Here is a 27,195-nt window from a genome sequence, read left to right on the forward strand (position 1 = left end):
CGGGTACATGTGTATATCATATTCGAATAAATCAAAGAGTGACATGCAGGCTACCTCATAACCATCAACAATTGCTATTAGAAGGGCACACATACACAAGTTTTCATTGTCGGCACTAGAACCATCATATACCAGTCTTCACAGTCAGTACTAGAACAAACAGATCCCCAAGTCTTCACAGTCAGTACTTATACCAACAGATCCCTATGTCTTCACAGTCGGTACTAATACCAACAGATCACCAATACTTCACAATAAGTGCTAGTACCATCATATACCCAAGTCTTCACAGCCAGAAGTAGTACCAACAGATCCCCAAGTCTTCACAGTCAGTAATAAGACCAACAGATCACCAAGTCTTCACAGTCAGTACTATACCATTATATACCCAAGTCTTTACAGCCAGTATTAGTACCAACAGATCCCCAAGTCTTCACAGTCAGTAATAAGACCAACATATCCCCAAGTCTTCACAGTCCGTACTATACCATCATATACCCGAGTCTGCACAGCTAGTAGTAGTACCATCATATACCCGATTCTTCACAGTCCGTACTAGTACCATCATATACCCGATTCTTCACAGCCAGTACTAGTACCATTATATACCCAAGTCTTCACAGTCCGTACTATACCATTATATACCCAAGTCTTCACAGTCAGTACTATACCATTATATACCCAAGTCTTCACAGTCCGTACTAGTACCATCATATACCCAAGTTTTTACAGCCAGTACTAAAACCAACATATCCCCAAGTCTTCACAGTCCGTACTATACCATTATATACCCGAGTCTTTACAGTCCGTACTAGTACCATCATATACCCAAGTTTTTACAGCCAGTACTAAAACCAACATATCCCCAAGTCTTCACAGTCCGTACTATACCATTATATACCCGAGTCTTTACAGTCAGTACTAGTACCAACAGATCCCCAAGTCGTCACAGTCAGTACTATACCATTATATACCCAAGTCTTTACAGCCAGTATTAGTACCAACATATCCCCAAGTCTCATAGCCAGTACTAAAACAAAATATCCCCAAGTCTTCAAAGCCAGTGCTAGTACAATCAGATCCCTAAATCTTCACAGTCAGTGCTAGTACCAACATTTACCCAAGTCTTCACAGCATGTACTAGTACCATCAGATCCCCTAGTCTTCACAATAAGTGCTAGCACCATCATATAACCAAGTCTTCACAGCCAGAAGTAGTACCAACAGATCCCCAAGTCTTCACAGTCAGTACTATACCATCATATACCCGATTCTTCACAGTCCGTACTAGTACCAGTGTATACCAAAGTCTTCACAGTCAGTACTATACCAGTATATACCAAAGTCTTCACAGCCAGTACTATACCATCATATACCCGATTCTTCACAGTCCGTACTAGTACCATTATATACCCAAGTCTTCACAGTCAGTACTATACCATTCTATACCCAAGTCCTCACAGCCGTTACTAAAACCAACATATCCCCAAGTCGTCACAGTCAGTACTAGTACCATCATATACCCGATTCTTCACAGTCCGTACTAGTACCATTATATACCCAAGTCTTCACAGCCAGTACTATACCATAATATACCCAAGTCCTCACAGCCGTTACTAAAACCAACATATCCCCAAGTCTTCACAGTCAGTACTATACCATCATATACCCTAGTCTTCACAGTCAGTACTAGTACCATTATATACCCAAGTCTTCACAGTCCGTACTAGTACCATTATATACCCAAGTCTTCACAGTCAGTACTATACCATTATATACCCAAGTCTTCACAGTCAGTACTAAAACAAACAGATCACCAAGTCTTCACAGTCAGTACTAGTACCAACAGATACCCAAGTCTTCACAGCCAGTACTATACCATTATATACCCAAGTCTTCACAGTCAGTACTATACCATCATATACCCGAGTCTTCACAGCTAGTAGTAGTACCATCATATACCCGATTCTTCACAGTCCGTACTAGTACCATTATATACCCAAGTCTTCGCTGTCAGTACTAGTACCATTATATACCCAAATCTTCACAGCCAGTACTAAAACCAACATATCCCCAAGTCTTCACAGTCAGTACTATACCATCATATACCCGAGTCTTTACAGTCAGTACTAGTACCATCATATACCCAAGTCTTCACAGTCAGTACTAGTACCATCATATACCCAAGTCTTCACAGTCAGTACTATACCATCATATACCCTAGTCTTCACAGTCAGTACTAGTACCATTATATACCCAAGTCTTCACAGTCAGTACTATACCATTATATACCCAAGTCTTCACAGTCAGTACTAAAACAAACAGATCACCAAGTCTTCACAGTCAGTACTAGTACCAACAGATACCCAAGTCTTCACAGCCAGTACTATACCATTATATACCCAAGTCTTCACAGTCAGTACTATACCATCATAAAGTCTTCACCAGTAGTAGTACCATCATATACCCGATTCTTCACAGTCCGTACTAGTACCATCATATACCCAAGTCTTCACAGTCAGTACTAGTACCATCATATACCCAAGTCTTCACAGTCAGTACTATACCATCATATACCCGAGTCTTTACAGTCAGTACTAGTACCATCATATACCCAAGTCTTCACAGTCAGTACTAGTACCATTATATACCCAAGTCTTCACAGCCAGTACTAAAACCAACAGTACTAGGAGAAAAACTGAACACAAAAAGGCACTTTTTTATATCCTGTAAAACACTGTCATAAATCGGCCACCATCATTAAAGGGGCTATTTAGTCAAGTTTGTTTATTTTGTTGTCTTGTTACAAATTCCTCCGCAAAAATGTGGTTCTAGAATCCTTATGAACTATTTTCGCCGACATATTGATACAAGCGCGTGTTTTCTATCGGGTTTTTTTAATTAATTATACGGGAAATCCTAATCATCTGTACAGACACGATAAAATGCAAAAGAGCAAGCCGCCTATGCACACTTTGACCTGTGAGCATGCGCAAGCGCATCTGAAAAAAAAATGGCTTCCCAGCCGAAGCGTGTTCGTGGTAAACGGATCACGTCATCTCACACAAAACGTAGAAAAGGCCAGTGGCAAAAACTCACCCTCGAATAACAAAAGGAGAGCAGTACGAGAGGTGGGACAAGTTCAAGAAAGAAAACTTTTTCCAAAGTAATGAAGAAGTTGTGAAGACTTTCCTAGACTGTTGGTAGGTGATTGTATGTCAGACCATGTCTGGCATATTTAAACCATCAAATGACAATTCACCGGAAATTTTAGTAACTTTTATATGTTTCACAAAGGTTTATCACGCAATTTCTTTCATGATTTCCTTACGAAAGGAGTTAACGTGAAATCAGACTCACCGTTTCGCGCTATATTTGGATTATCGCTAATTTTGGCGGGGGCTTCCCCACATTTAAACTCACCACTCTAGACATTGGCTACATAGGAGAAAACTTTTATGTACAGATTTGTTATTCTGGACACATATATTTTCATTTCCAGCTGAATAGATAAAAACGTTGCTTGACTAAATATCCCCTTTAATTAACCTTTCTGGCCACATTTTTCATTAGTTTTGTGATTTGGGTTCAGCCGGGATCATCAGTAACTATTGATGAACGGTTGATAATAGATCTAAGGCATCATTGAGCGATTGAATGTTGTGTTTCATCTCAATGTATTCACTTGTGTGTTTTTTTGTACAATGTCCGAGATTGCAGGTGATAGACACTGCTGGTGGACATTTAGTCCCCGAGGATTGTATGTGGTAGACACTGCTGGTGGACATTTAGTCCCCGAGGATTGTATGTGGTAGACACTGCTGGTGGACATTTAGTCCCCGAGGATTATATGTGGTAGACACTGCTGGTGGACTTTTAGTTCCCTGGGATTGCCGTCCAATAGAATAGTGGCACTATACTAGATACAAAAAGTAAACGATTATGAATATATGTGATTTTTTCCTACCATTTAACTACATTAAACTTGATATTCCTTCTCCACGGTTTTATCACTCAGGTATGCACAATAACTTTTTGTAACGATTTGCACATGCAACTTACAATAAACTTGCGGCAAGACATGATGTAACACAGGGTAAAAGCAAACAGTCAATTTTGGTTTTATTGAAAGTCTGTGTGGACGTCAAATCAATAAACATATTTTGTATTTCCTCTGAATGCCCTGTTATTCTGTATCCTGTTTCGAACATTTGTCATCATGAGACGTTACATGACAGCTGCAGAGGCAGGCGGAGCAGATGGGATGCTGCAAGCAGGACAATCTCAACGAACTATGACTGCACACTTTAATGCGTCACAGATTGTCATTTTTTTTTATTATGGAATCGATTCCAGATGACAGGAAATATCACCGAGAGACATCGAACAGGTAGACCACGGGGTACGACAGCCTATCAGGATCGTTATTTAAGCGCTCTTTGTTGAGGAAATCGGTTTGCAAGATCCACTAGGTTGAATAAAGCAACTTGAGGAAGAATTTCTGCACAAATATTGGTTAATAGACTTCACAGCTCTAGATTAAGTGCTCACTGTCACGCTGTATGCTCTTGACTTGCACGTCGTCACCGTATAGTAGAAATGAATATTTTATAATTTCTATTGTCATGTGATCTTATGTCGAAACATGACAAGAGAAATGTTGATGACACCTTACATTGTGTTAGTGCGAATACGGAAATCGGTGTAAACGTCCGTAGTCTTCCTTTCCTTAACATTCCCTCCAATTTTCAGCTCAATGCCTAGTGGAATATGAGAAGTTTGAAGAAAATAATAACACTTGGTCAGGGCCACCTCAGGATCATTTCAGAAAAATTTCAGTTAAATTCTACATGTGGAATTTGAGCAGTTTATGACAGGTTTTGTCAAAAGAAACCATGATTGCACAATCATGTTACGCAATGGCCGCTATGTCTGCCATGTTTAACGTTTATCGAGGCTTGACACTTACAATACTTTGTCCGCTTCCTTTCCTTAACATCCTCATCAATTTTCAGTGTTATTATTGTACACGACTGTGTCGTTAATCTAGACGCAGATTTATATAAAAATTCGTTGCTAAATCTGATAAAGTATTTTAGAAGAGATCAAACCATCGACTTTCTAGTAGTGTATCCATATCCAATGTATCGTAATGATTATCTGTAACAGTCACAACATGTAACAAGCAGAATAAAACGTTTCTCGCGCAGACATTTTGTGTGAAGATTCAAATAAACACATTGCTTTCACAAATGACCTAGGCGTTTGTAACAAGCCCACAAGGGACTTTAAAAGTGAGTCTCGGCATCAATTTGAATTCTGGTATTTTCCAATAACAGTGCTGCAGTAACATCACGTAAGCAATTAATTACCTGCACTGTTTAAATGCAGTCAACAACCTGCATCTTTTCATTCGATTTAAATATGTGTTATTAGGTGTAATGGTATATGCTCTGTAGTTTGATTACTAGTTTTCTATGGTCACGACTCTAAATATCACCATGTATGTACTTTGAACCTCACCACGATCAGAATAAAAATGCCACTGAATCATGTAGGTTACGTGTAATAGAGATTAATTGATTGAGGCAAGCTCTGAATCTAAATATAGAAGTTGAAATTCACTTTATTGTCAAACGTGAAAAAAAGAAAATTGTAAATAAATATTGAAGTGCCATTACCAAATTATTTTTTGGTTGTATAATACTTTTGAACTTTAATATTCGCTTTAAATAGCATGGATTTACATCAGTGGTGTCCGTTATTTCTCAAACGACCGCTGTCACGACCTGAAAATAGGTAATTTAAAGTCATTTAAAGTGATGCCCCAGGCAATATTGCTTGTAGTGATGATGTTCATTCTTTTATCTTTGAACATTTTGCTTTTGTTTCTACGTTTTTGTTTGTCATTTAGGAGCTATTTTATTGAGGAAGTTAACATGGTTGTTTAATTACAAATTTGGTGGCCAGGACAGCTTAGACGGTTAGATAGTTGGCCTATATATAAGCTCAGGCAAAGATCTGAGGGGCGTGGTTCCACGCTTCCTATCCCTGGCGATATGTTTCCCAGAAGGCTGAGTAACGTACCGGTCCGTGCTGATGTGGTGGTGTCCATGGGCAAGACACTCTACCCTAATTGCTCCAGATGGCATGAGACGGGCTTACAGCGTGAAGTTTAGTGCAGTGAAGGATAAGGCGCCAGCAATGAAATGTTTTGTGTGTGTTTGTTGACAACTTCAGTTGTTGGATAAACATGTCTTTCTACTTAATTCAAAATAACGGCCATTTTCTGGCTTTTACTGATTGAAAATTTGTTGTACAGTTTTTTTGGTTTTTTTTTGTTGCTATTTGTTAGAATTGAGTGAGACTTTGTTGAAAATATTTTCATAGGATGTTGAGGTCCGTCTACTTTCGGGTAAGATGAGGAATTTGTTTGGTTGAAATTTGATTTTCTTCGATTGTGATGAAAATATGGATATCGTGGTGTCATCCGTTTTCTTACTGGACAAAAAAACTGCCATAGTGAGGCAACTAATGAGGGGGAAATTTCAGCATTCTCAGATTTTGATCAACTTTGATATATAGGTTATTATTATTACAAGATTACTGCCGTCACCTGGTCATCCAGGTGAAGATGTTGGGGTAATTGATTAAATTCGATAAAATTCTTGCGACTGTAAGGCCGTTTTAGGGAGTTGTACAACAGCATATGAAATAAATAATCCATTGAGAGTTGTAATTTAAATACTCATTACGATATATGAACCTGTTAAACAGGTTGTTTTCCAATACAATATATCGCCAGGAAGGGACATAAGAAACAATAGGACTATCGTATGAACGTAGTCCGATATCAATATAACTGATCTATGATTGAATATTTCCCCCTAGGAGTTTTACGTTAACACGGATCTAAGAGTGTTTGCACTTGTTGATATTATTGGATTACTAAGTAAAACGTTGAACTGTTATCTCGATTTTTTTAAATAGGATATGTTGGTTTTAGGATAAGAAATAAACCTACTAATAATTACATTATCAGGTAAGTCTAAATACACTCTTCATTCCCAGTACTACCAACAGATCCCCAAGTCTTCACTCCCAGTACTACCAACAGATCTCCAAGTCTTCACTCCCAGTGCTATCAACTGGTCCCCATGTCTTCACTGTCAGTACTAGTACAATAGATCTCCAATTCTCTACTACCAGTACTACCAACAGATTAACAACAGACCCTAACCATAAGCTAACCCTGACCCTAAACCTAACTACAAACAGATTAACAACAGACCAAACAGACCTTACTGTCAGTACTAGTACAATAGATCTTCAAGTCTCTACTACCAGTACCAGTACCAGCAGACCACACTGTCCTCACTACTAGTACCAACAGATCACACAGTCCTCACTCACAGTACCAAAGACCACACTGTCCTCACTACCAGTACTAGTACCAACAGACCACACTCTCTTCACTACCAGTACTAGTACCAACAGACCACACTGTCCTCACTACCAGTACCAGTACCAACAGACCACACTGTCCCCACTACCAGTACCAGTACCAACAGACCACACTGTGCTTACTACCAGTACCAGTACCAACAGACCGCACTGTCCTCACTACCAGTACCAGTACCAACAGACTGTACTGACCTCACTACCAGTACCGGTACCAACAGACCACACTGTCCTCACTACCAGTACTAGTACCAACAGACCACACTCTCTTCACTACCAGTACTAGTACCAACAGACCACACTGTCCTCACTACCAGTACCAGTACCAACAGACCACACTGTCCCCACTACCAGTACCAGTACCAACAGACCACACTGTGCTTACTACCAGTACCAGTACCAACAGACCGCACTGTCCTCACTACCAGTACCAGTACCAACAGACCGTACTGACCTCACTACCAGTACCGGTACCAACAGACCACACTGTCCTCACTACCAGTACTAGTACCAACAGACCACACTGTCCTCACTAACAGTACCGGTACCAACAGACCACACTGTCCTCACTACCAGTACCAGTACCAACAGACCACACTGTCCTCACTACCAGTACCAGTACCAACAGACCGTACTGTCCTCACTACCAGTACTAGTACCAACAGACCACACTGTCCTCACTACCAGTACTAGTACCAACAGACCACACTGTCCTCACTACCAGTACTAGTATGTTGTCATGACAATTCGTGTTGATATGAAATTTATGATAACAACAAGACAAGTAGATTGCAGTTACATGCCTCCATGAAACATGTTCCTAATCAATGTGTGTATTCATTGTTCTGTTTTGGCGGTGAAGCACTTTTCTTAATATATTTTTATGAAAACATATCGCTAGGAATGATTTCTCTTCGTTTGTGATTCATAATTACTTTTAGGTAGATATTATTGTTAATCAGATACGTTTTCATGATGTGGTTACGTTAAGTATTATTTGTGTGGTCTTTACCCCCAGGAGGCAAAAAACCAATCACGGTTAGATCACTCTACACGCAGAATAATTGAAAGTTGTCTTCGTTTGACCTGTTCCATTCATTGTCTTTTTTCTGTCACAGAAATTAATGATGTCAATTATTAAGTAACAATTCCTGCAGAAAGCTTTTATCATCTCGTTAGTTTCCACTCAATTAACGAAGTCAAATAATTGAAAACAAGTTTTCTTGTGTGTTGAATTTTGAATGATTATTTCAACCAGACTATTCAATGGGAATGCAAGTTGATATTCTGCTGTGAACACCGAAATTATATTAAAACATTCATTTTCACGTGTATTAACAAGTGTGATTATTTATTGATTGCAGAACGTGCAGTCACATGAACTATGGTCTAAATATCGTCAGACATACATACATACATAATAAATGATGCCGGTCTTCAACATCGTTTTATATATAACAGCCCGCAACTATGATCCAGCTGTTAAGCGCTCAATAGCGCTTGGAACATATACATGTAACTTGAAGTTGCATAAAAGTGATTTTTTTACAGCTCAGTTGATTTAAATGTTTAGATCAAAGGCATGATGAACGGAATTCAAACGGATTAAGGAAAATACGGTAGGACTATTTAATTACATTAAATTGATTTTGTTTCGAAAGGAACATAAGGTAGGATTATTTAATTACATTAAATTGTTTTAGTTTATACAGGAAAATGAGGTATGATTTTTAAATTACATTGGAGTGTTTTTGTTTATAAAGGAAACGTGGTAGGATTATATAATTACATTTGAGTGTCTTTGTTTATAAATGAAAATAAGGTAGAATTATTTCATTACATAGGGTTGTTATGTTTATAAAGGAAAACGTGGGTAGGATTATTTAAGTACATTGGAGTGTTTTTATTTATAAAGGAAAACCAGGTAGGATTATTTAATTACATTGGAGTGTTTTTATTTATAAAGGAAAACCAGGTAGGATTATTTAATTACATTGGAGTGTTTCGATTATACCTTTCGGTTTACACTAGTAAATGAGCAAGCTAACAGATATTTTGACCGGTACATTTAAATTATATCTATGACAATTAATAGCGATCTTTTTAATTTCAGAAGGACTTTGATATAACTGAGCTGAAACTTTCTGATTTGCATACGGAATTTGTTTGTTTGTTTTATAATCCAAGACATTTTTTTTCATGCATAGCAGATAGTTCAAGAAATATAAAATCGTCGTTTAGGAGAGGGAGGGATGGATTATTTTTATATTTACATTTTTCTTCACATTTCTTATACAATAAATTTCTTTCCAAGTAGAACTGCATTATATATATACTTGAAAAACGAAATTAATGTCATTTTGTTATTTTACATCAGTGTTCATTAAGGAGAATCACAAGTATTAGCCTGTTAATAAATGGTAAGTTAGCATACATTGTAACGGGATGAGCATATTGTCCACTCTGATGACGGTAAAGCAACACAACACAGAGTATTTACATTATTTACAATATTTAATTACACTATACACTATTAACAATGGTTGCACTTCATACACACTCTCTCTCGTATATTCAACAAGGTCATAGATTAAAGGCATAAGATATATACAAAGTAACAGTCACACTCTATAAATGGGCAGTATTCCATTATTTCCCAAATGTTCCTGCTACAGTGACACCGTATACTGATGGGCTGATATCCACCATGGAGTAAGTGTCAGTACACATGTGATGTGGTCACCGTCACATAAAGACTGCCGGAACACAACAACCAGAAAAGTTCCAGAGCTATACATTAGCCAAATGCTGAACACAAGGTGGACAGTCTATCCTCATCATAAGTGCTGGCTGTGTCCCTCAACAGGCAACCCAGTACCCCAGACCACTTAGTAAGACATGTGTGCACCTCTGGCAGTTATCCCTCTCTACTGGGTTAAACTACAATAGATATAAATATAACCCTACATCGTTATTAAATCATCCCCAACAATTTACAGCAATAATATGGACATATATGAATATATATAATATGGCATAATACATATTTACAGCTAAATCAACTTCAATGTAAAGTTCACTAAAGTATGCCACACGACGCCTTAATATCTGTCATGCTGGCATGCACCCGTGCATACACGTGAGTGATATAACTGTATGTAGCCAAATACAACCCTTTATTATATATTATATCTATATTTACAACTACATATATGATAATAAATGATTATAATACAACCAATGTAACCTACAGGTCATGTAATGCCCTATACACCCTAAACAATACAACACGTGCACCTGTACACACCTGTGCCACGTATCGGGTGGATATCTATAAATAGACAATAATATGAAACCTCGCTGTTTATCTACACAACAGTTTAACAACATATATAAACATATCCACATATGGGTTTGTGTGGTCGGTACTTACCGCAAGCTGCAGTTTGCGTATATTGGTCCCATAAAGGTAATATATGCCCCGGTGAGATACCGCTACCCTCACATGCTGTTTACACAGGTAGTGTCCATTGTCTCTCTCCTCTAGTAAACCATGTCGCACATCCCGTGCGCGTACAACAGTCTATGCGCGCGAAATACAAATAGGGTAGTACAAAGCTATGTAACATACATAGTTTTTCCGGTGTGGCCATGGATGGAAGTTTTGTTTATTAGATTGCTCCATTATAAAGGTTTTAATAAAGATATAAGTCCTTGCTAAAACTAGTCTTGTCATGTTCTAGTCGACAATATGGGATTTAATATTTTGCATAATAATATCTTTGCATTGTGTTGGAGACTACTATTTTTCTAGTCTCGAATCTGTGTCTGCACACCAAATACTAGCTTTACACGAAGTGAAATTTCCCTAGTGTTTACACGTGGTCATATTGTTAAAGCGTTCCAAGTTGGAATTTGCTGAAAATAAGAAGTTTGATACCATGACTGTGTTAACTTATTTTAAGGCAGGTGTTCATTGATAATTTTTTTTATAAAGTTGTAGTGTTTGTTTTGGTAGTATTTTTGCATTTTTAGATTTTTGTTTGAGTTGGTAACAATGGCGGCAATCCCATGTCAGAAATCAAAAGAAATTTTTGATTTACACAAATTTTATCTCTCTACTATTAATGTAATTGTTATGAAGTTTATAAATATATTTACATGTAAGGATGTATTTCTCATAACCATACATCTATACCTGTATATCTCAAGCATGACCAATAATTTCAGGTAAAGTGCAAATGAACTGTTCCTTACTAGTTAAACAACTCTTCTATCTGATATTTGTGAACTTGATATCGCTGGGGAAGTTGGTAATGATGTAAACTTTTGTGATTTCAGAAACCTCATCATGCGTTTCTCTGAATTAATATCCCTATTCATCCTGATGGTGCCGTGTGGGCTATCTAAAGAATGTAAGTATATATGATATTGTAATCGAAAAATATCTGAAATGATGTAGTATTCCTTCGTTTTTATCATAATATACATGTATATTTACTATTGTAAACATTGAAAACAAACGATCACTTTTAATTACAATAGGAATTTAACGTATCATCATTTGATGAATAGAATTTTAAGAAGTTTTCGCCAGGGTTATCTGTCAGGAACTAACTTACCTTCCCTATCGTAGATGTGCTTTGTTGATTGGTATAAAACTAGTCCTTAGATGAAGCAAAGCAAAGTAGTGAGAATCCCAAACAAAATTATTATATGAACGTGTCTGTCTTTGGGAAATATACGGTATGTAATGTAAAACATGTATAGGGGAGATGACATTTCAAATTGAGTATCCGGAACTATCCCAGTAATAAACCAGTGGTTTCACATATGTTAACAAACAATCTTATGTGGATGATCAATTTAAATTGGTATATAATGGTATATAAATAAACTCGACATATACTTCCTTAATCGTTGTTGAAATATTATTTATGTCTGCGTGCTGTACAACAATTGCATGCCACTGAGTATCAAAAGTAATCACAAAATTGTCGTTCAAGTGAAGTCAATTAAGGCAAAACGGCTTTTTCGAAATACCATAAGGTACATGTATGCACGTGACTAGCAAATGGTGGTTGATTAATTGGGAAATAATGAAAATGTCAACGACGTCACTGCGTCATTCACAAGTCTCATTATTACTGCACCACGTTAAGTTTTTTCATTGCTACTTTAAAGCCCGTCCTTTTGAGGTTAGTGTAATTGAAGTAACATGTGGCTGCCTAACTGAACGAATTACGACTTTCCCAGGGATAAATCACAACTACAAATGAGTTACGATCAAACACATCTGATTTTCAACTGAGGATGCCCGGTTTTCCATCATCTGACGTTACTTAACTATGGTTTGAAAAAATGAGTGTTTCTATATACCATATAGCTGACCAAGAATGTCTTTGCTTATTAATCTGTTCCTCTGAAATAAACATATGATACTACAATAGGTTTTTGATTATGAGAAATAATGTTCAGAATGCCGTTTTTGTTTGATATTAACTCATTGAGCATTGCAATATCCTTTAAAATGAGATTCACTTTTGTTTATATTTGAATATCTATTGATCTATTGACCAATCCAGTCAGGTATCAACTGATAAATAATTTCAAATGAATTATTCTGAGCGTTAATTGTTATAATGAATACTATTCTTTCCGTTTATCACTGAAGTGCTGACCATAACAGGACCAAGCGAGGTTACTTTCCAGGAGACGTTGGTCTTGAGATGTTCCACTCCTGATCCAACACTGCTACCACTAACTTGGGTTTTATCGATGAACGGAAAAACTGTCCTGATAAAACCAGAACAGGATAGATGGAGGTATAGAACGACATTAACTACATCAACTACACCTGAAAACGTTACATCTAGTGTCTTAAAGATTAGATACTCTTCAATCCATGATGCAGGCTTCTATGAATGTCATCCAAATATTTATGAGAACACTAATGCCACTATAACAGTACCGTTTCACTTTGTGTCTGTTTCTCATGGTACGTGCAGTTTTTACAACAAGAAAGCAAACTTAATTTAATTATCTTTTGGTAGTTCTAACAGTTGATATTTAATAAATATTTCGGGTTGTAACATTTTAGAAGAGAATAACAACTTCAGTCTTTTTTTAAATTTTATTTTTTGTTTCAAAATTCTTATACTTCTCAATAACTTTGTAATAAAAAGAGAATTCACAATTCATCAAGGGAGACTAATTTATTTTATTAAAGAGAATATGTCTCAAATCAGAGAGTGCGACTTAGAAAATGCATTTTGAATAACATCTGAAATTTGTCCCTTTGCGATAAATTGTCTATTATTTGATTTTATCAATTGATTCATGTTTATATCTATTTCTTTGAAATTTTCTTTAATGAATTATAACAAATTTTTGTTTGATGCAGAAAAATGCATGAATAAAGATAGAATAGAGAGTATCTTTGTACCAGGGTAAGTATTGAGAAAACATTTATCATTTCATGAAATCTTTCTTTAATATAGAACCATCGTTATTTAAGTTAGATTGTAACAGTTCCAATAAAAAGGTCATTTATTACATCGATGAACAAGAACGCTTTACATACATGAACATGTTAGGTATTTAAATGACATAACATTTGCTGCTGAAAAACAGAGGATCCCATAAATATAATTGCTTAATTTCTAAATATCTGGACTTCTGAACTTCTGATGGTGATGTGAAATTGACCTTGAAATGATGACTCTGATGGGTAATGTAAATCATCTGTGATTTGTTTCCTAAAGGTATGTATTCATTATATTCTACACACAATATCATAGTGTATTGAAAACCATATTATTTTCAATTCTATGTAAGATTTATTGTAGAGCTAAACCTGTCATACTCATGTATTCCAATCAGATTCGATTGATTTTATGAAAATAAAAAATGACTTGTTTCATTTTGTCTCATTGTACTTATGTGACTTAAATGAAGTAAGGAAGGCGACCGACATCCAAACATTAACACCAATATTACCGTATACAAGTTGTTTTTGACCTCGACACAAAATTACAATATTTATGTTTTAGGAGGGGATGTTACTCCGTCAGTGCGAACAAAGATCGAGAGACAAAATGCGAAGCCATTACGATATCTAACTGGAAGGAACAACTAGTCGCTTCAGATATCATAAATGAGTTCATCCACAAGTACGGGATAGGAGGGATCGGATGGCAACATTTTCCTATCAGTAAGTTTTGATGGTCATGTTTGCCGTATTTTGAAAATGTTTTCTTCATTTTCAATCTTGAATTTGTCGATTTGGATGAGAAGGAAAAATTAATCAATTTATAAGTTTATTTAGAACACGGTCTTTGATGTTTAAATTCAAACTTCCTCCGATAAAACGTATTTTGTGGCATTTTTCAGATTTCCCATGTTTATCCTGAGCTTTGAACTTGTTGAAAATCTCCGAAATGAAACTTATATTAAAAAAATTCAAGATATTGAGAAACTACTGATTTCGATTTGTTTGCGTCACAAAAACATTTAATGACTTTACATAAATATAAGATCTGAAAAAAACTGCTTTGTTTATATATACCTTTAGAATTTCAGGATAAGAGGCATTCGTTTAGCACATTTAAATACAATATGGAAAATTGTAAGATTAATGTATTCTTTTATTATATAGAAATATTCCTTACTTAAGTCAGCAAAGCGGTATATTCACTTAATATATATTGTATCTATTAAATATACCATAATACCTGTATATATATGTAGTATTCGTAGTTCATAAATACCTGTATTTACTTAACCTTGGTAGTCATATATGTATATTTTGTCTGAATTTCCATGCGAAGAGTGTAGTTTCATTTTTTTAATTTTCAATGAACCAGAAGTAAACAACGAAAAGAGGAACTTTCGATGGAAAGACTTCATACGAGATAAGTCCAAACGACTGACGTTCTCTGCCTGGTAAACATTTCCTCCGTTTTGTCTGATAAAGATATGTACATGTTGTTATGTTTCTAGATCGAAAAGATTTCCTCTTATTAACCAACAGTTACGTTGCAGATAAGTGTATCCAAATTGTGTCTGAGCTGCGACAAGGGCATATTGAAAAAATGAAAGGTTCCTTAAAATGGATTTTTGTTAGATTATATATATATATATATTAAAGTGATATATATTAATCTTAATATTTTTCAACGATATGAATTAAGTCTGTGAAAAATAAACGTATAAAACATTAATAAATTTGTTTCCACAATTTTTAAGCATGTCCTATTTGTATCAAAATTAATATTCATTTAGTCTCACGTTTTTCAGGAAGGACTATGATCACGGGGACGAGTACAGCACGTGTGTATCAATATCTTTCGCGGGGAACGTCTTTACAAACTGGGTGTATAGTAGATGCGGTATGAAATATTCAATCTGCCTGAACTCCACAGTAACGGACGAGCAGGAAGTGCAAATGCGTAAGATAAATCATAACCTTTCTTTCCGTACAGTGCTGTTTCATTGCCGACCTGCTAAATATTCTGCAGAATAAGTCATGTTTACCTATGACGTTAACGTGATACAAACTTAAAGGAAAAGTTGATGATGCTAAATCAAGACGGTCATCAACAGTAGATATGATAATTACTCTAAGTAGGCCCCTGTAATACAATTCAGATTATATCCATATAGGTATTGGAAGTTTACAATAACGTGCGAATAAAATTATTGGTATACTGGTACATTTTAATACATCTTTTGTGCATAGCTCATTTAGTAAGATAGATTCTTATCATAATATTCCAACATATATCTTTCAAACGTTTCTGGTTTTGACAATATGACATCAATAATTCCAGCTACACGTTCACCAATCACCAGTGACATGAACACGACATCTCCGCACGTCCTGAACCGCCTTTTCCAATGTAGACAAACAGGAGAGTTTATTTTGTCTGATTTTGTATGTGATAATCGCCCAGATTGTGTAGATGAATCAGATGAAGGTGACTCATGCCAAACGCAAACAAGTGAGTTGTCTATCTTCCCCCTTGCAAAATTCCTATAGCAAACGAACAATAAATGTTTTAAATTTGAAATATTTATTCTGGATATCAAACCTTGACTATATGATAAACATTTTTTATGCATTCTGACATATACATGGATCATGTAGTATATGTTGTCTTTACAGCCGAGGCCGAGGTGACAACTTTCCTCTGTGACAATGGAAAATCTATACCTTTGAATCTTGTTTGTGATTTCTATCGTGACTGTTATGATGGTTCTGACGAACGTAACTGTTGTAAGTTTTTCTCTACCGTTTACATATAATTCTTGAAATAACACTTTTAAAACTCCATACAGATAGGAAATATTTTTGTTATCAAATTATCCACTGAGATGCTTTGTTTCATAGATATTCATGATATGTTTATGTAAAGCGTTTCATTCATGTATTTCAAAACATCTTTGCTTTCAAACCTATGTAATGGTAAAACCTTAATTATGACTTAACTAAGAATGTTGACAATATTCGGGAATATAATGCTCCGTGTGAACCATTAGCCACAGTTTCGCTTATTTTGCTGCAGATCAATTTGTGTGTTTGTCGGGTCAGTGGACATGCCACAGTGGTCAATGTATTGCTGATTATGACGTTTGCGATAGCGAGGAAGAATGTGAAGATGGATCCGACGAATGGACAAAAACCTGCAACGGTAAGAAGAAAAAGACGTGAAGCCTTGAACCATATTTTTGACGCTCAAACATATCTATTTAAACAGTCACTTCGTCACTTCCCTTATCAAGTATGTTATGTAAACCTCCTTAAGATATTTCTCCAATACCGTTGTTAACCATGGGGGATCATATTATAACATTTTTCGACAACACATTGGTATTTAAAAAGTTCGATCATATATCCACTATGTACCAAAGACATGTATCCCATTCCCTTTAAAACAAAATGCTGTATTTCTGTTCCGGAAAAGAAGAGGTTTATAGTATAAAAATAACAGTTTCAGATACTGTAGAGAGGTTTAAAATTGTGTTTTCCCAGGGTATACGAAGCAGATAGAGACCGTTTGGCCATGCCCATCCCCGAGGCATGTATCTATTTATAGGATATGTGATATGATTCCTGATTGTTATGATGGAAGCGATGAGGACGAGAAATCTTGTTACCTGGAGAATCCAACATATTCCTGTTCCACTCATTGTCCTGGAAAACGATGTAACGCTACTTCAGTGAAAGTACATTTCGGAACCAGTGGTGATTTTTTTATATATTGATCTATTAATTGTTTTGACATCTGTATTTTAATGCAAACTTTAACTTTATTCGTAAATGTATTCAATTACAATGTCTTTAAACTCCTCGTTTCATTTCCATTTCCGTCGCTAAAAATGAAAAAAACCAAATAGTCAAGGATTAGAAATTCTTAATTTTGCAACATTATCTAATAACAAAACTACTATTATAATAAAGTGAAGGTGACTAACGTTTGGTATCTTTTAATCTTTGCTGTGTACATAATCCTTTCGTGGGCTCTCGTATGATTGTATATTTGTATATGGTTCATACATTTGCTTAATTTTGACTGCGCGTATTCAATTAGCACAATGGACAAACTATGTATACTATTTTAATAAACAAAACTAGAGAAAGACAAACACAAAGCATGTTGCTCATACCTCCTGAAAAAAGTAATACTAAATGTTTCCTCCATAAATATCAAATAAAAGAATAAAGGATACACTAGACCATATCACAATGCTATGAGTAATAACATATGATACAATGCATTAGTTTAAAAAACTTCTTCGAACAGAGATTATTCTTTCTGATACATAATAGATAAAAAATGCTACCTGACTGGCCATGATCTTTCAAAACGACACTTCTAACAAGTCTTAATTAATGATATTTACATGTTTGAAGACGTTTATGTGCGCCTGAATGACACTAATCGCCTATAATGATGTTCTCTTAAAATGTGACATTATATTGAATTATTATAATATAAGACATGACGTCAGAAATAACAGAGGTTTATCGTGTTGGTAGGTTACGAAACTGTCGATTGCTCCTACATCTCGGATGTCGTACAGATGACATGGCCATTTTCCGCTTTCTTGGATACGTCTCCACACCAGGAAGGATGCTACTTCAAAAATAAAGAAGACGGATCTATCAACATTAAGTTGATACATGATCAGCCCGTTTCTATCCAGTACAAAAGTGAACATATCCTGAAGAATCTGCTACAACACTCACGAAATTGTTACCAAATAGTAGAGCTTTGTTTCTTTGGGTTTTATTTCCAAAAAAACACACATCCAATTCTCTAGCCAATGGGACGGAAAACACATGAAAGATCTTACATACTGTGGAAATGTTTTAAAAGAGTGTGATACCTATCGTGGGTTGGTATATTCCTTCAGTTCCAATTAAGTTCCGGGGCATTTGCTTTTCTATAAGTACATCGCTTCGCGTGTTTTTTTTTTTTTTTTTTTTAAATCACTGAAGATTTTCCTTTCGTTTCTTATATTGTATTCCAAGTCGTTATTCTTTCCTATTTAGTCATTTCACTTCTGTTATTTACTTATTATTTGTTCACGGAACACTAAAACGATGAGGTATGCAGCCAGTCGTATCATGAGTGGCCGAATTCATTATTTTTGTCGAATATTCTGGAAGTGGTTGACGTGAGTGCCACTTATTCCTAAATACATTTTTTTGAAAAGTGATGTTAAAAAATGAAAACAAATACGTTGGGTCCTTTAAAAGCGGACAGTCCAGTACTGCACAGTGTTAAAATTTAACTTTTTTTGTTATGATCACATTGTCTCATTTCCAGAACTAACAAACATGATGACAGATGTCATGTATATTTTAATATCATGATAAGTTTTTCGGTTGTCGAACTAAATTATGTAAAGCTACATTTCCTGTTTCACCAGAAACAGCAGGCTCGTCGTCTTTGTCTATGATTAATTTATGTTCTAGCTGCTCTATAGAACTTCCTGTAGACCATCCATCTTGTCAGGGAAAGGCCACAGTACTAATAGACGCAGATGTTCCAATTCGTTGGGTCAAATTGAAGATAAACGACAACTCAAGACCGATACTACGTATTTCAAGACCAGTCTGCACGGAAGGTAAAATTCAGATCGGTCAACTGGAAGACGTTTCTCCATTTCTTGATTAGTTTCATTTTTTCTGATTTACACTTTTGTTATTCGGCTCTAGAATAAACGAAATTTTTAGTTTTAACACTAAGCCCTAACATTGTTGGCAAGAAGTGAACAGTTGGAAGTTAGATTGCAGTGGAAGTTTTCCCGTGATTAGTATTTACGTGTCTGTGATTGATAGATTAAATGTTTAGTAACAGTTCTGTGCTAAGCACAGTGTCATGTCGTATGAAGAAGAATATTGTAATTACCTCCACAAGTTTCTATACATGTTGTAATAAACATTAAGCGATTGATTTTAGTGTTACCTCCGTTATTAACGTAAATTCACAGACCAGACTCTCATCGGTCCAGAATACTTCGAACCACAGCTTCTGTGTCTGAACGGAATGAATTACTACTCTCATCATCGCTGTTTGATGGACTTTGACGTCACTGGTGAACCGAACTCTTGCAGAGATCTGACACATCTGCAAAACTGTGGTAATCTTGAGTCTACTTTCATTTTGATCAAAAGTAACATAACTTGATGGCATATATTCCTGCATTTTCTCCGTCGGCATGATTACTCGTGAGCACAAACCTGTACCATGTTTGCTTCAGTATGTTCTGCAAAGAATTGATAATTTTATAAGCAATATGCTTTTTGAAAATCTTTGGCATTCCATCACAACGATATGGAAGTTGAGCCGAAATTATATAGAATGGTTTTACTGACATCACCGGGAGTAAGATGGAAGTAAGTTGAAAATTACATAGTTTGATCACTGAAGTGCAAATAACATAGAATCCTTTTTGAAACGATTGTTATTCATTATTTAGTATGAAGCTGCAAAATTTCGATTTTTCCTTTTTCCATTTCAGAATCATTTGCTTGTCCTACGAATTTTATGAAATGCCCCGAGTCCTACTGTGTCCATGCAAGGTTCTTGTGTGATGGAGTACCACACTGTCCAAACAATGAAGACGAGCAAGAATGTGGTAAGTATATCAGACAAGTGTAACAGAAAATGTCGTAAACAAATGCAGTTATATTAATTACGCAAATGATGGCGTACTCGACTGAGCTGTAATTTGTCAGCAGAATGGTATGTGATGTTAGATTAATAACCAGTGTTTGAACTCTTTTGCAATAGGTAGTACCACTATTGTATAACCAATGCAGTTGTCTTTATATTTTTCAGAACACTTCACTTGTCCTGGATATTTTAGATGTCACAGCAATAGAAAATGTATCCCTTTGGAACAGGTCTGTGATGGATTTAGCCATTGTCCTCAAGGTGACGACGAACGGCATTGTGACGTCATTTGTCCAAACTCCTGCTCATGTCAAGGACTTATATTCAATTGTGTAGACAACGACGTCAGCAAGTCCCGGGTACTTGGTCAAATTCCTGAACAGATACGAGGACTTACTCTGCAAATACGTCTTTCTGAATGGACTGGTCTTCTTCCATTCCAATTACCCACGATTTTTTCTCTTTCATTGCAACACTGTCACATTAATTCTTTATACTTTGGCAATCATTCCGTTTTTAATGGACTCGGGTCGTTAATTAGACTTGACCTCAGTTTTAATGATATATCCTCCATACCAGCCAACACATTTACAATGCTTTTGAAGTTGGAATATCTCGTTTTAAATCACAATCCTATTGTCGCGATAGATAAAATGGCGTTTTCAGGTTTGCATTTACTGCGCGAATTTCATCTCGTTGGATCCCAAATCAGCAACCTCTCCTCTGACATATTTGTTGACTGTGAGGCTCTAACATATCTGAATCTCAGTTCCAACTATATCAAATGGATAGATGCTGACACGTTTAACAACCTGGCTTATGTTAAGAGGCTTGATCTACGCAACAATAGCTTACAGCTATCGGAACATATGTTCAAAGGCTTGACCAGTCTTGGACACTTGTACGTTGATTCCTATACGTTGTGCTGTGCCAAACCTGCCTCGGTAATTGATCCAAATTGTATCGCTCCTCGTGATAGTATTTCATCGTGTACTGATCTCATCCGTTTATCTATCTTAAGAGTAGCTCTTTGGATCATAGGACTTTGTGCAGTCTTTGGCAATGGGTTCGTTTTGGTTTACCGATTGAAGTACGACCGGGCAAATCTGACGAAAAGCTACTCCGTTTTCGTTATCAATCTGAGCTTGTCTGATATACTTATGGGTATTTATATAATAATCATTGGTGTTGCTGATGCTGTATTCAGAGATCGCTATGTTTGGGAGGAAGAGACTTGGCGCCAGAGTACCATATGCACAGTGAGTGGCATGTTATCCACGATATCTAGTGAGGCTTCCGCTTTTACCATCTTGTTTATAACTCTAGATAGAACAGTGGCGATAGTGTTCCCATTTTCACCAAAACAATTCACAACTAAATCTGCAATAGGAACGTCTGTAGGCATTTGGATCATCTCAATAGTGATAGCCGTGCTTCCAGTTTCTAGTTTCAAAGATTACTTCCGGGGAAAGTTTTACAGCTCTTCCGGTGTGTGTCTTGCACTTCCTTTGTCAGATTCTGGTACACCTGGTTCAGAATATTCAGTTGCTATTTTTGTTGGTTTAAATTTTGTCATCTTCATAGTTATAGCAGTTTGTCAAGTTGTGATTTACCAGAAGAGCCGAACTCATCTTACACTGCGTCGGATGACGACCAAGCAGGACAAGGACATTGCTATAGCACGGACACTCACGGCAGTCGTCGCTACAGATTTTTTCTGTTGGTTTCCTATCTGTGGCCTAGGTACGTAGGATTGTATTTTTAGCTTCTTGGTCAGAGGCATTAAGGGAAGTTGGCTCATGATTTCTATTAACGGTAGGTCTGATTCTGTGGAGACTGTGGAGTAGGACCCGAAATAGAAAATTAAGCAAATTCTTCAACGATTTCTTCTTCCGTAGGGACAATCAGATTTTCCAAAATTTGATCTGAAGTATCCTTGAATTAAGGGGGGAATCAATTTTGGGAGGGATTTATCTGGTCAGTCGTGAAAGACATTGAATCACTTGCCCGTTTTACAAAGACGGCCAGTGAGGTCCATGAGGAGTCGTGAAAGGCATTAAGTCACTTGTCTGATTTACCAGGCAAGACGACCAGGGATGTCCCTAGGTAGACAAGAAAGGCATTGAATCACGTGCCTATTTGACAAAGACAGCCAGTGAGACCAGTAGAGTACAAGATAAATGGAAATAAGATTTGAACCAATCAGATAATGATAAATTTCCATCATCAATACCAGTTACACGCCTGTAGTATACATTAGTCCATTAACAGCCAGATGCATATATTATGATGTTGCAGGTATCTGGACGTCACTGGGAGGAAGTGTAACAGGAGATGTTTACGCCTGGGTGATGGTCTTTGTTCTGCCCATCAACTCGGCAATTAATCCATTCCTCTACACATTAGCAAACACGTGGAAAAGGAGAAAGGTGTCCAAATTTTTAATCTTTTAGTAGACATGCCATTTTGAAATATGCTTAATGTGTTATATATAGTTAGGTAAAGAAATAAGAAATGTTTATTGGTTAGTATGATTTTCTTTCTCGAAAGAACAATTGACATTCACAGTAATGTACGGTGGGATCTCAGTAATCAAATCTTACCTCTCCTTCACATTAACTGAAGCTAAATTTAATAGTGTGAGAATAGAAAACGTTCAATATGTCTTTAATGGACTTTAATGGACAGGATAGGTACGACACTTGTAACTGTAAAAATCAAGATATAAATCTCTGAACGTTAATCACAAACATAAATTGCACCGAGTATAACTGTAAAAAACAAGATATAACTCTCTGGTCGTTAATCATAGACACAAATTGCGCCGAATAAAAATGTTAAATATGAACTTTCTTATTAACAACCAAGAAACATCCTGCCCTGTTTTCAGATAAGGCATGTGGTATGATATTTATTCGTAACAAAACAAGATCTATTTAATCTACCAGAGCACAAACCAAACATAGGCGACTAATGAAGACAACGGTGTATAACTGCACAAAACACCGTGTTATCTGTGATTATGTCTGCACCTAACACTGACTCCCTGTAGCATAATTGCACATATCACTGACCTTAGTACAACTGCATATAACACTATACTTTCTTTATATGAAATTGTGTATATAGAACTGTACTCTCTGTATGCTGTATAATGAAATTCATGTCTATCTCTTCGTAGATTTTACCGTTGTTCAAGTTATCACTCACTATCATAATTACTACTGTACGTATTATTACAGAATCAACAACATCGATCCTCCAGTAATAGGGGCCTAAAATCAGGTAGGTAGAACGCTTTTTAATATCGGCTTTTAAAATAATAGCCTAATGAACGTGAGAACACCTCACTGAAAAAGTTTTAGAGTTCTCAGCAAATCAGGTATTGATGATAATGCTGATCAGCCTTTTTTAAAAATAACATTTACTTTGCATTTGGCTTAATATAACATTTAACGGTTTACTCAGAAACCGAATTGACCAATATGGTTTTGGACGTGATGAAAACGTTCCGCTACAAAAGGGGCAGCCTGCCACTTCGTGAGTACCTGTGTAATCCCAAATCAGAGGTACAGATTGGAGACGCATTCAACATAATCCATAGCTTGTTGGAGAGTCTAGTTTACCTTCACAAACAAGAATTGGTCCACGGAAACATTTCTGCTGAATCAATACGGATAACTTTGAAGAACAACGTGAGTAACACATTGAATTATGTAATTCTTAATTGCCTTCACGAATGCATGCTTTCTGACACATTTTACAAGTAAATTCACAACGCTAAGGAATGTAGCGGTTTTTTTTTTTTTTTTTAGATTATTCAAATTTTCGCGGTCTTACTGAAAGTGGATGCATTTTGCGTAGAAACTAAATTGAATAATAGTATTCTCTATCAGCTCTATTTCCAAATTAGCATAAAAGTGAGGCCTCTTAAAACAACATTGTAGATATATTAAACGGGTAAATGGTATGTTTGGGTGTTGGAGTTGTTCCTTACTTTATTTCCAATGGTAAATCAATTGATGATCAAAGTCCAGTCTGTTAACAATGTTAACAATCATGTGCAGTTATCAGAACTGTTAGTGACTACGTGTAACTTCGTGTATACATGTATGTAAACCTGCATTAGTGACAAGATCATTATGAATTTAAATGCATTACTGACAAAAGTTGTGATTGGTGAATCAAGAAAGATCCTAGATAATCCGTTCTATATTTCAATATTCAAGTGACATATGCGTTATTCACAAAATATTTGATTATATTTACGAGGAATGACAGATAGGATACTCACATTTTAACCGTTTTCGTTTATAGACAGTGGCAATTGTAGTATTCTGCTTGCATGTTACCAGTTACAATGAGTGACAAATGAAATTCACGTTAACTTTTCTCGTTTACTGTAGTATTTTAATATTTTACATATTTCCATTTTCAGCGAGTGACAGATGCAGGATTTTCTATGGATCACCACCGAGTATCACAAGACTATGAAAAGTTAAATGACATCCACGACTTTGGTATGATAGTAAAGGCGCTTCTGAGGAAAATCAAACTTCCGTGAACACGTCATCAGGCGTTATTGTTACGTAATCAGTGATTCAGCTAGTATCCAATCGCATGCCGTGTTATAAATGCAGTGACATTTTTTTTACGATTAATGAACTAATCGTTTTTCCGTTTTTTATTTTTTACGACTCTCCTGATGTCTGATGAATTTTCCATCATTAGACTCTTTTGTACAGTCATTTTGTGGTAAGATTACTATTTTTCGTATGCAATCGAATTAATTCTTTATTTTAAAATGCTCTTACGATTTTCGACGTCAGGAAATTACCAATATATGATTAAAGAGTTTACAAAAAGACCTACAGAGTATCAAACATGTTAAAAATGAAAAGGGAGACATCCAGATGTTCCAGTGAGATGAAGTATATTCATCGTCGTTGAAGACAACCTCTCAAACGACAAATTCGAACGTCGTTTAAGAAAGACAATTGTTGTCACTATTGTAGAAAAAATCGGTATTTAACATCGGACCATTACACGTGTATTTTTACTCTGTCAGTTGTCCCTGTGACTGGAGGAATCGGTGTTTGAAGGGAGCTGAAAGTGACATACAGATAATATTTAACATTGCTGTTCTAAAGTTTACAGTTATTGCTTATCAAGACCATATTGTATTACAATATAACTGCATATAAAAAGAATGAAAATAACTGACGCATTCAAATGTAGTTTAGATTAAAGGTGTATTCAATATTTTATGCTTTATCTCTTTCTTTCTGTCAACGTTGTTCCATGATGCTTAAACCACAATTAAGCAGACCCAAAAAGAAGAAGTAAGAAAAACGAAATCATAATTAGGTGCGGTATAACAGAATAGGAACATGCTGGTTTGAAGGAAAGACAAAAGAATGAGCTGCTTGCCCAACAAGAGCAATAGATTGGATATGGTTAGATCCATACATTTTTAAGAGTGTTCGATATCATAAAAACATATATAATCAAAAGAAGCACACCTGATAGTCAAGTTATCACCAAACAAGAATTAAAATAAACTACGGTTTTTTTCCCTTAACTCACTAATCCATTTTCTTACATGCCAGGACTTGAAAATGTTTTCCTACCTTCTTTATAAAGGGACATTGTATATCTTTACAGAAATTTGTTGATAACTATTTTTCTTGAATTAAAAAATTTAGAGTATACACAAATATATGTCCTCTATATTTGAAGTTTTGAATAAGAACAAACACCAATATAGAAAGTGCCCCTAAGATTATTAGTTATAGGTTCTATGAGAACAAATGACAGAAGAACAGCTTTAAGTAACTTGTTTTGATATGTACATCAGTTGTTTTGGTGTCTATTTCTTAAATTGACAAAATTTAAATTGGAGCCTTCACACTGGAATAAATTGTTTTCCTCATTTAGCATTATCCAAAAGACGATTTACGGTGAATTTCAAAAATAAAGTGAATTGAAAAATCATCCATCAATTATCTCATATTCTGATAAAAGTTGACCTCACAAACAAAGCATTTTAGGCATTAGATTAATGACTAATCATTGTTGGGCTTTGACTATTGATATTTTCAGCGTTGAAAAATTCTTATTCGACTGAGGTGTAACACAGAGCGAACGATCGAAAAATTATTTCTGTGAACTTTGCGTCTGAAATTGCTTGAACTCCATGATAGCTCAAATTTGTAAGTTCCATTCACTAGATTTGAAGTACAAGACTGAGTGGGGTTTTTTTTATCTCTCAATAAACACGTTAACATTATCTTTAAATTCTACAGTCAAGATGTCAAATACCGTATAACGGTGTCCTAGATTTGTGGTCTGGTTTTGGTTTAAACAGTATTTTCTTGGTTTAAATAAGCATATACAACAGATCAATGAAGAGAGAATTCAGAGAGAAGTTCTTACTTATATTAATACGTCTTCTCTTGTCTGGTATTCTTGAAGATAAAGTGGTATCCTGGGATGTCTTTTATTTACTACAGGTATATATATGTTGATATTGATTTGTCAAAATAAA

General features: G+C 35.8%; 1 protein-coding gene across 1 annotated transcript; it reads left to right on the forward strand.

The window, feature by feature from the left end:
- The first annotated feature begins 8,994 nt into the window (after positions 1–8,994).
- Positions 8,995–25,892, forward strand: LOC132558459 (G-protein coupled receptor GRL101-like). The gene is given in 21 exon segments (XM_060223063.1): positions 8,995–9,080; positions 11,803–11,876; positions 13,136–13,459; positions 13,865–13,910; positions 14,514–14,674; positions 15,327–15,405; positions 15,760–15,911; positions 16,293–16,463; positions 16,628–16,738; positions 17,028–17,153; positions 17,495–17,707; positions 18,503–18,759; positions 18,761–18,861; positions 19,445–19,596; positions 19,963–20,112; positions 20,494–20,610; positions 20,814–22,391; positions 22,947–23,077; positions 23,891–23,933; positions 24,117–24,343; positions 25,087–25,892. Coding segments are annotated over 20 exon segments (4,329 nt in total). The 5' UTR covers positions 8,995–9,080; positions 11,803–11,812; the 3' UTR covers positions 25,213–25,892.
- The last annotated feature ends 1,303 nt before the right edge of the window (positions 25,893–27,195 follow it).

This window comes from Ylistrum balloti, unplaced genomic scaffold (genome assembly GCF_031769215.1).
Source record: "Ylistrum balloti isolate Yb309-2 unplaced genomic scaffold, AGI_CSIRO_Ybal_v1 Utg369568, whole genome shotgun sequence".
NCBI classification, from domain to species: Eukaryota; Metazoa; Mollusca; class Bivalvia; order Pectinida; family Pectinidae; genus Ylistrum; species Ylistrum balloti.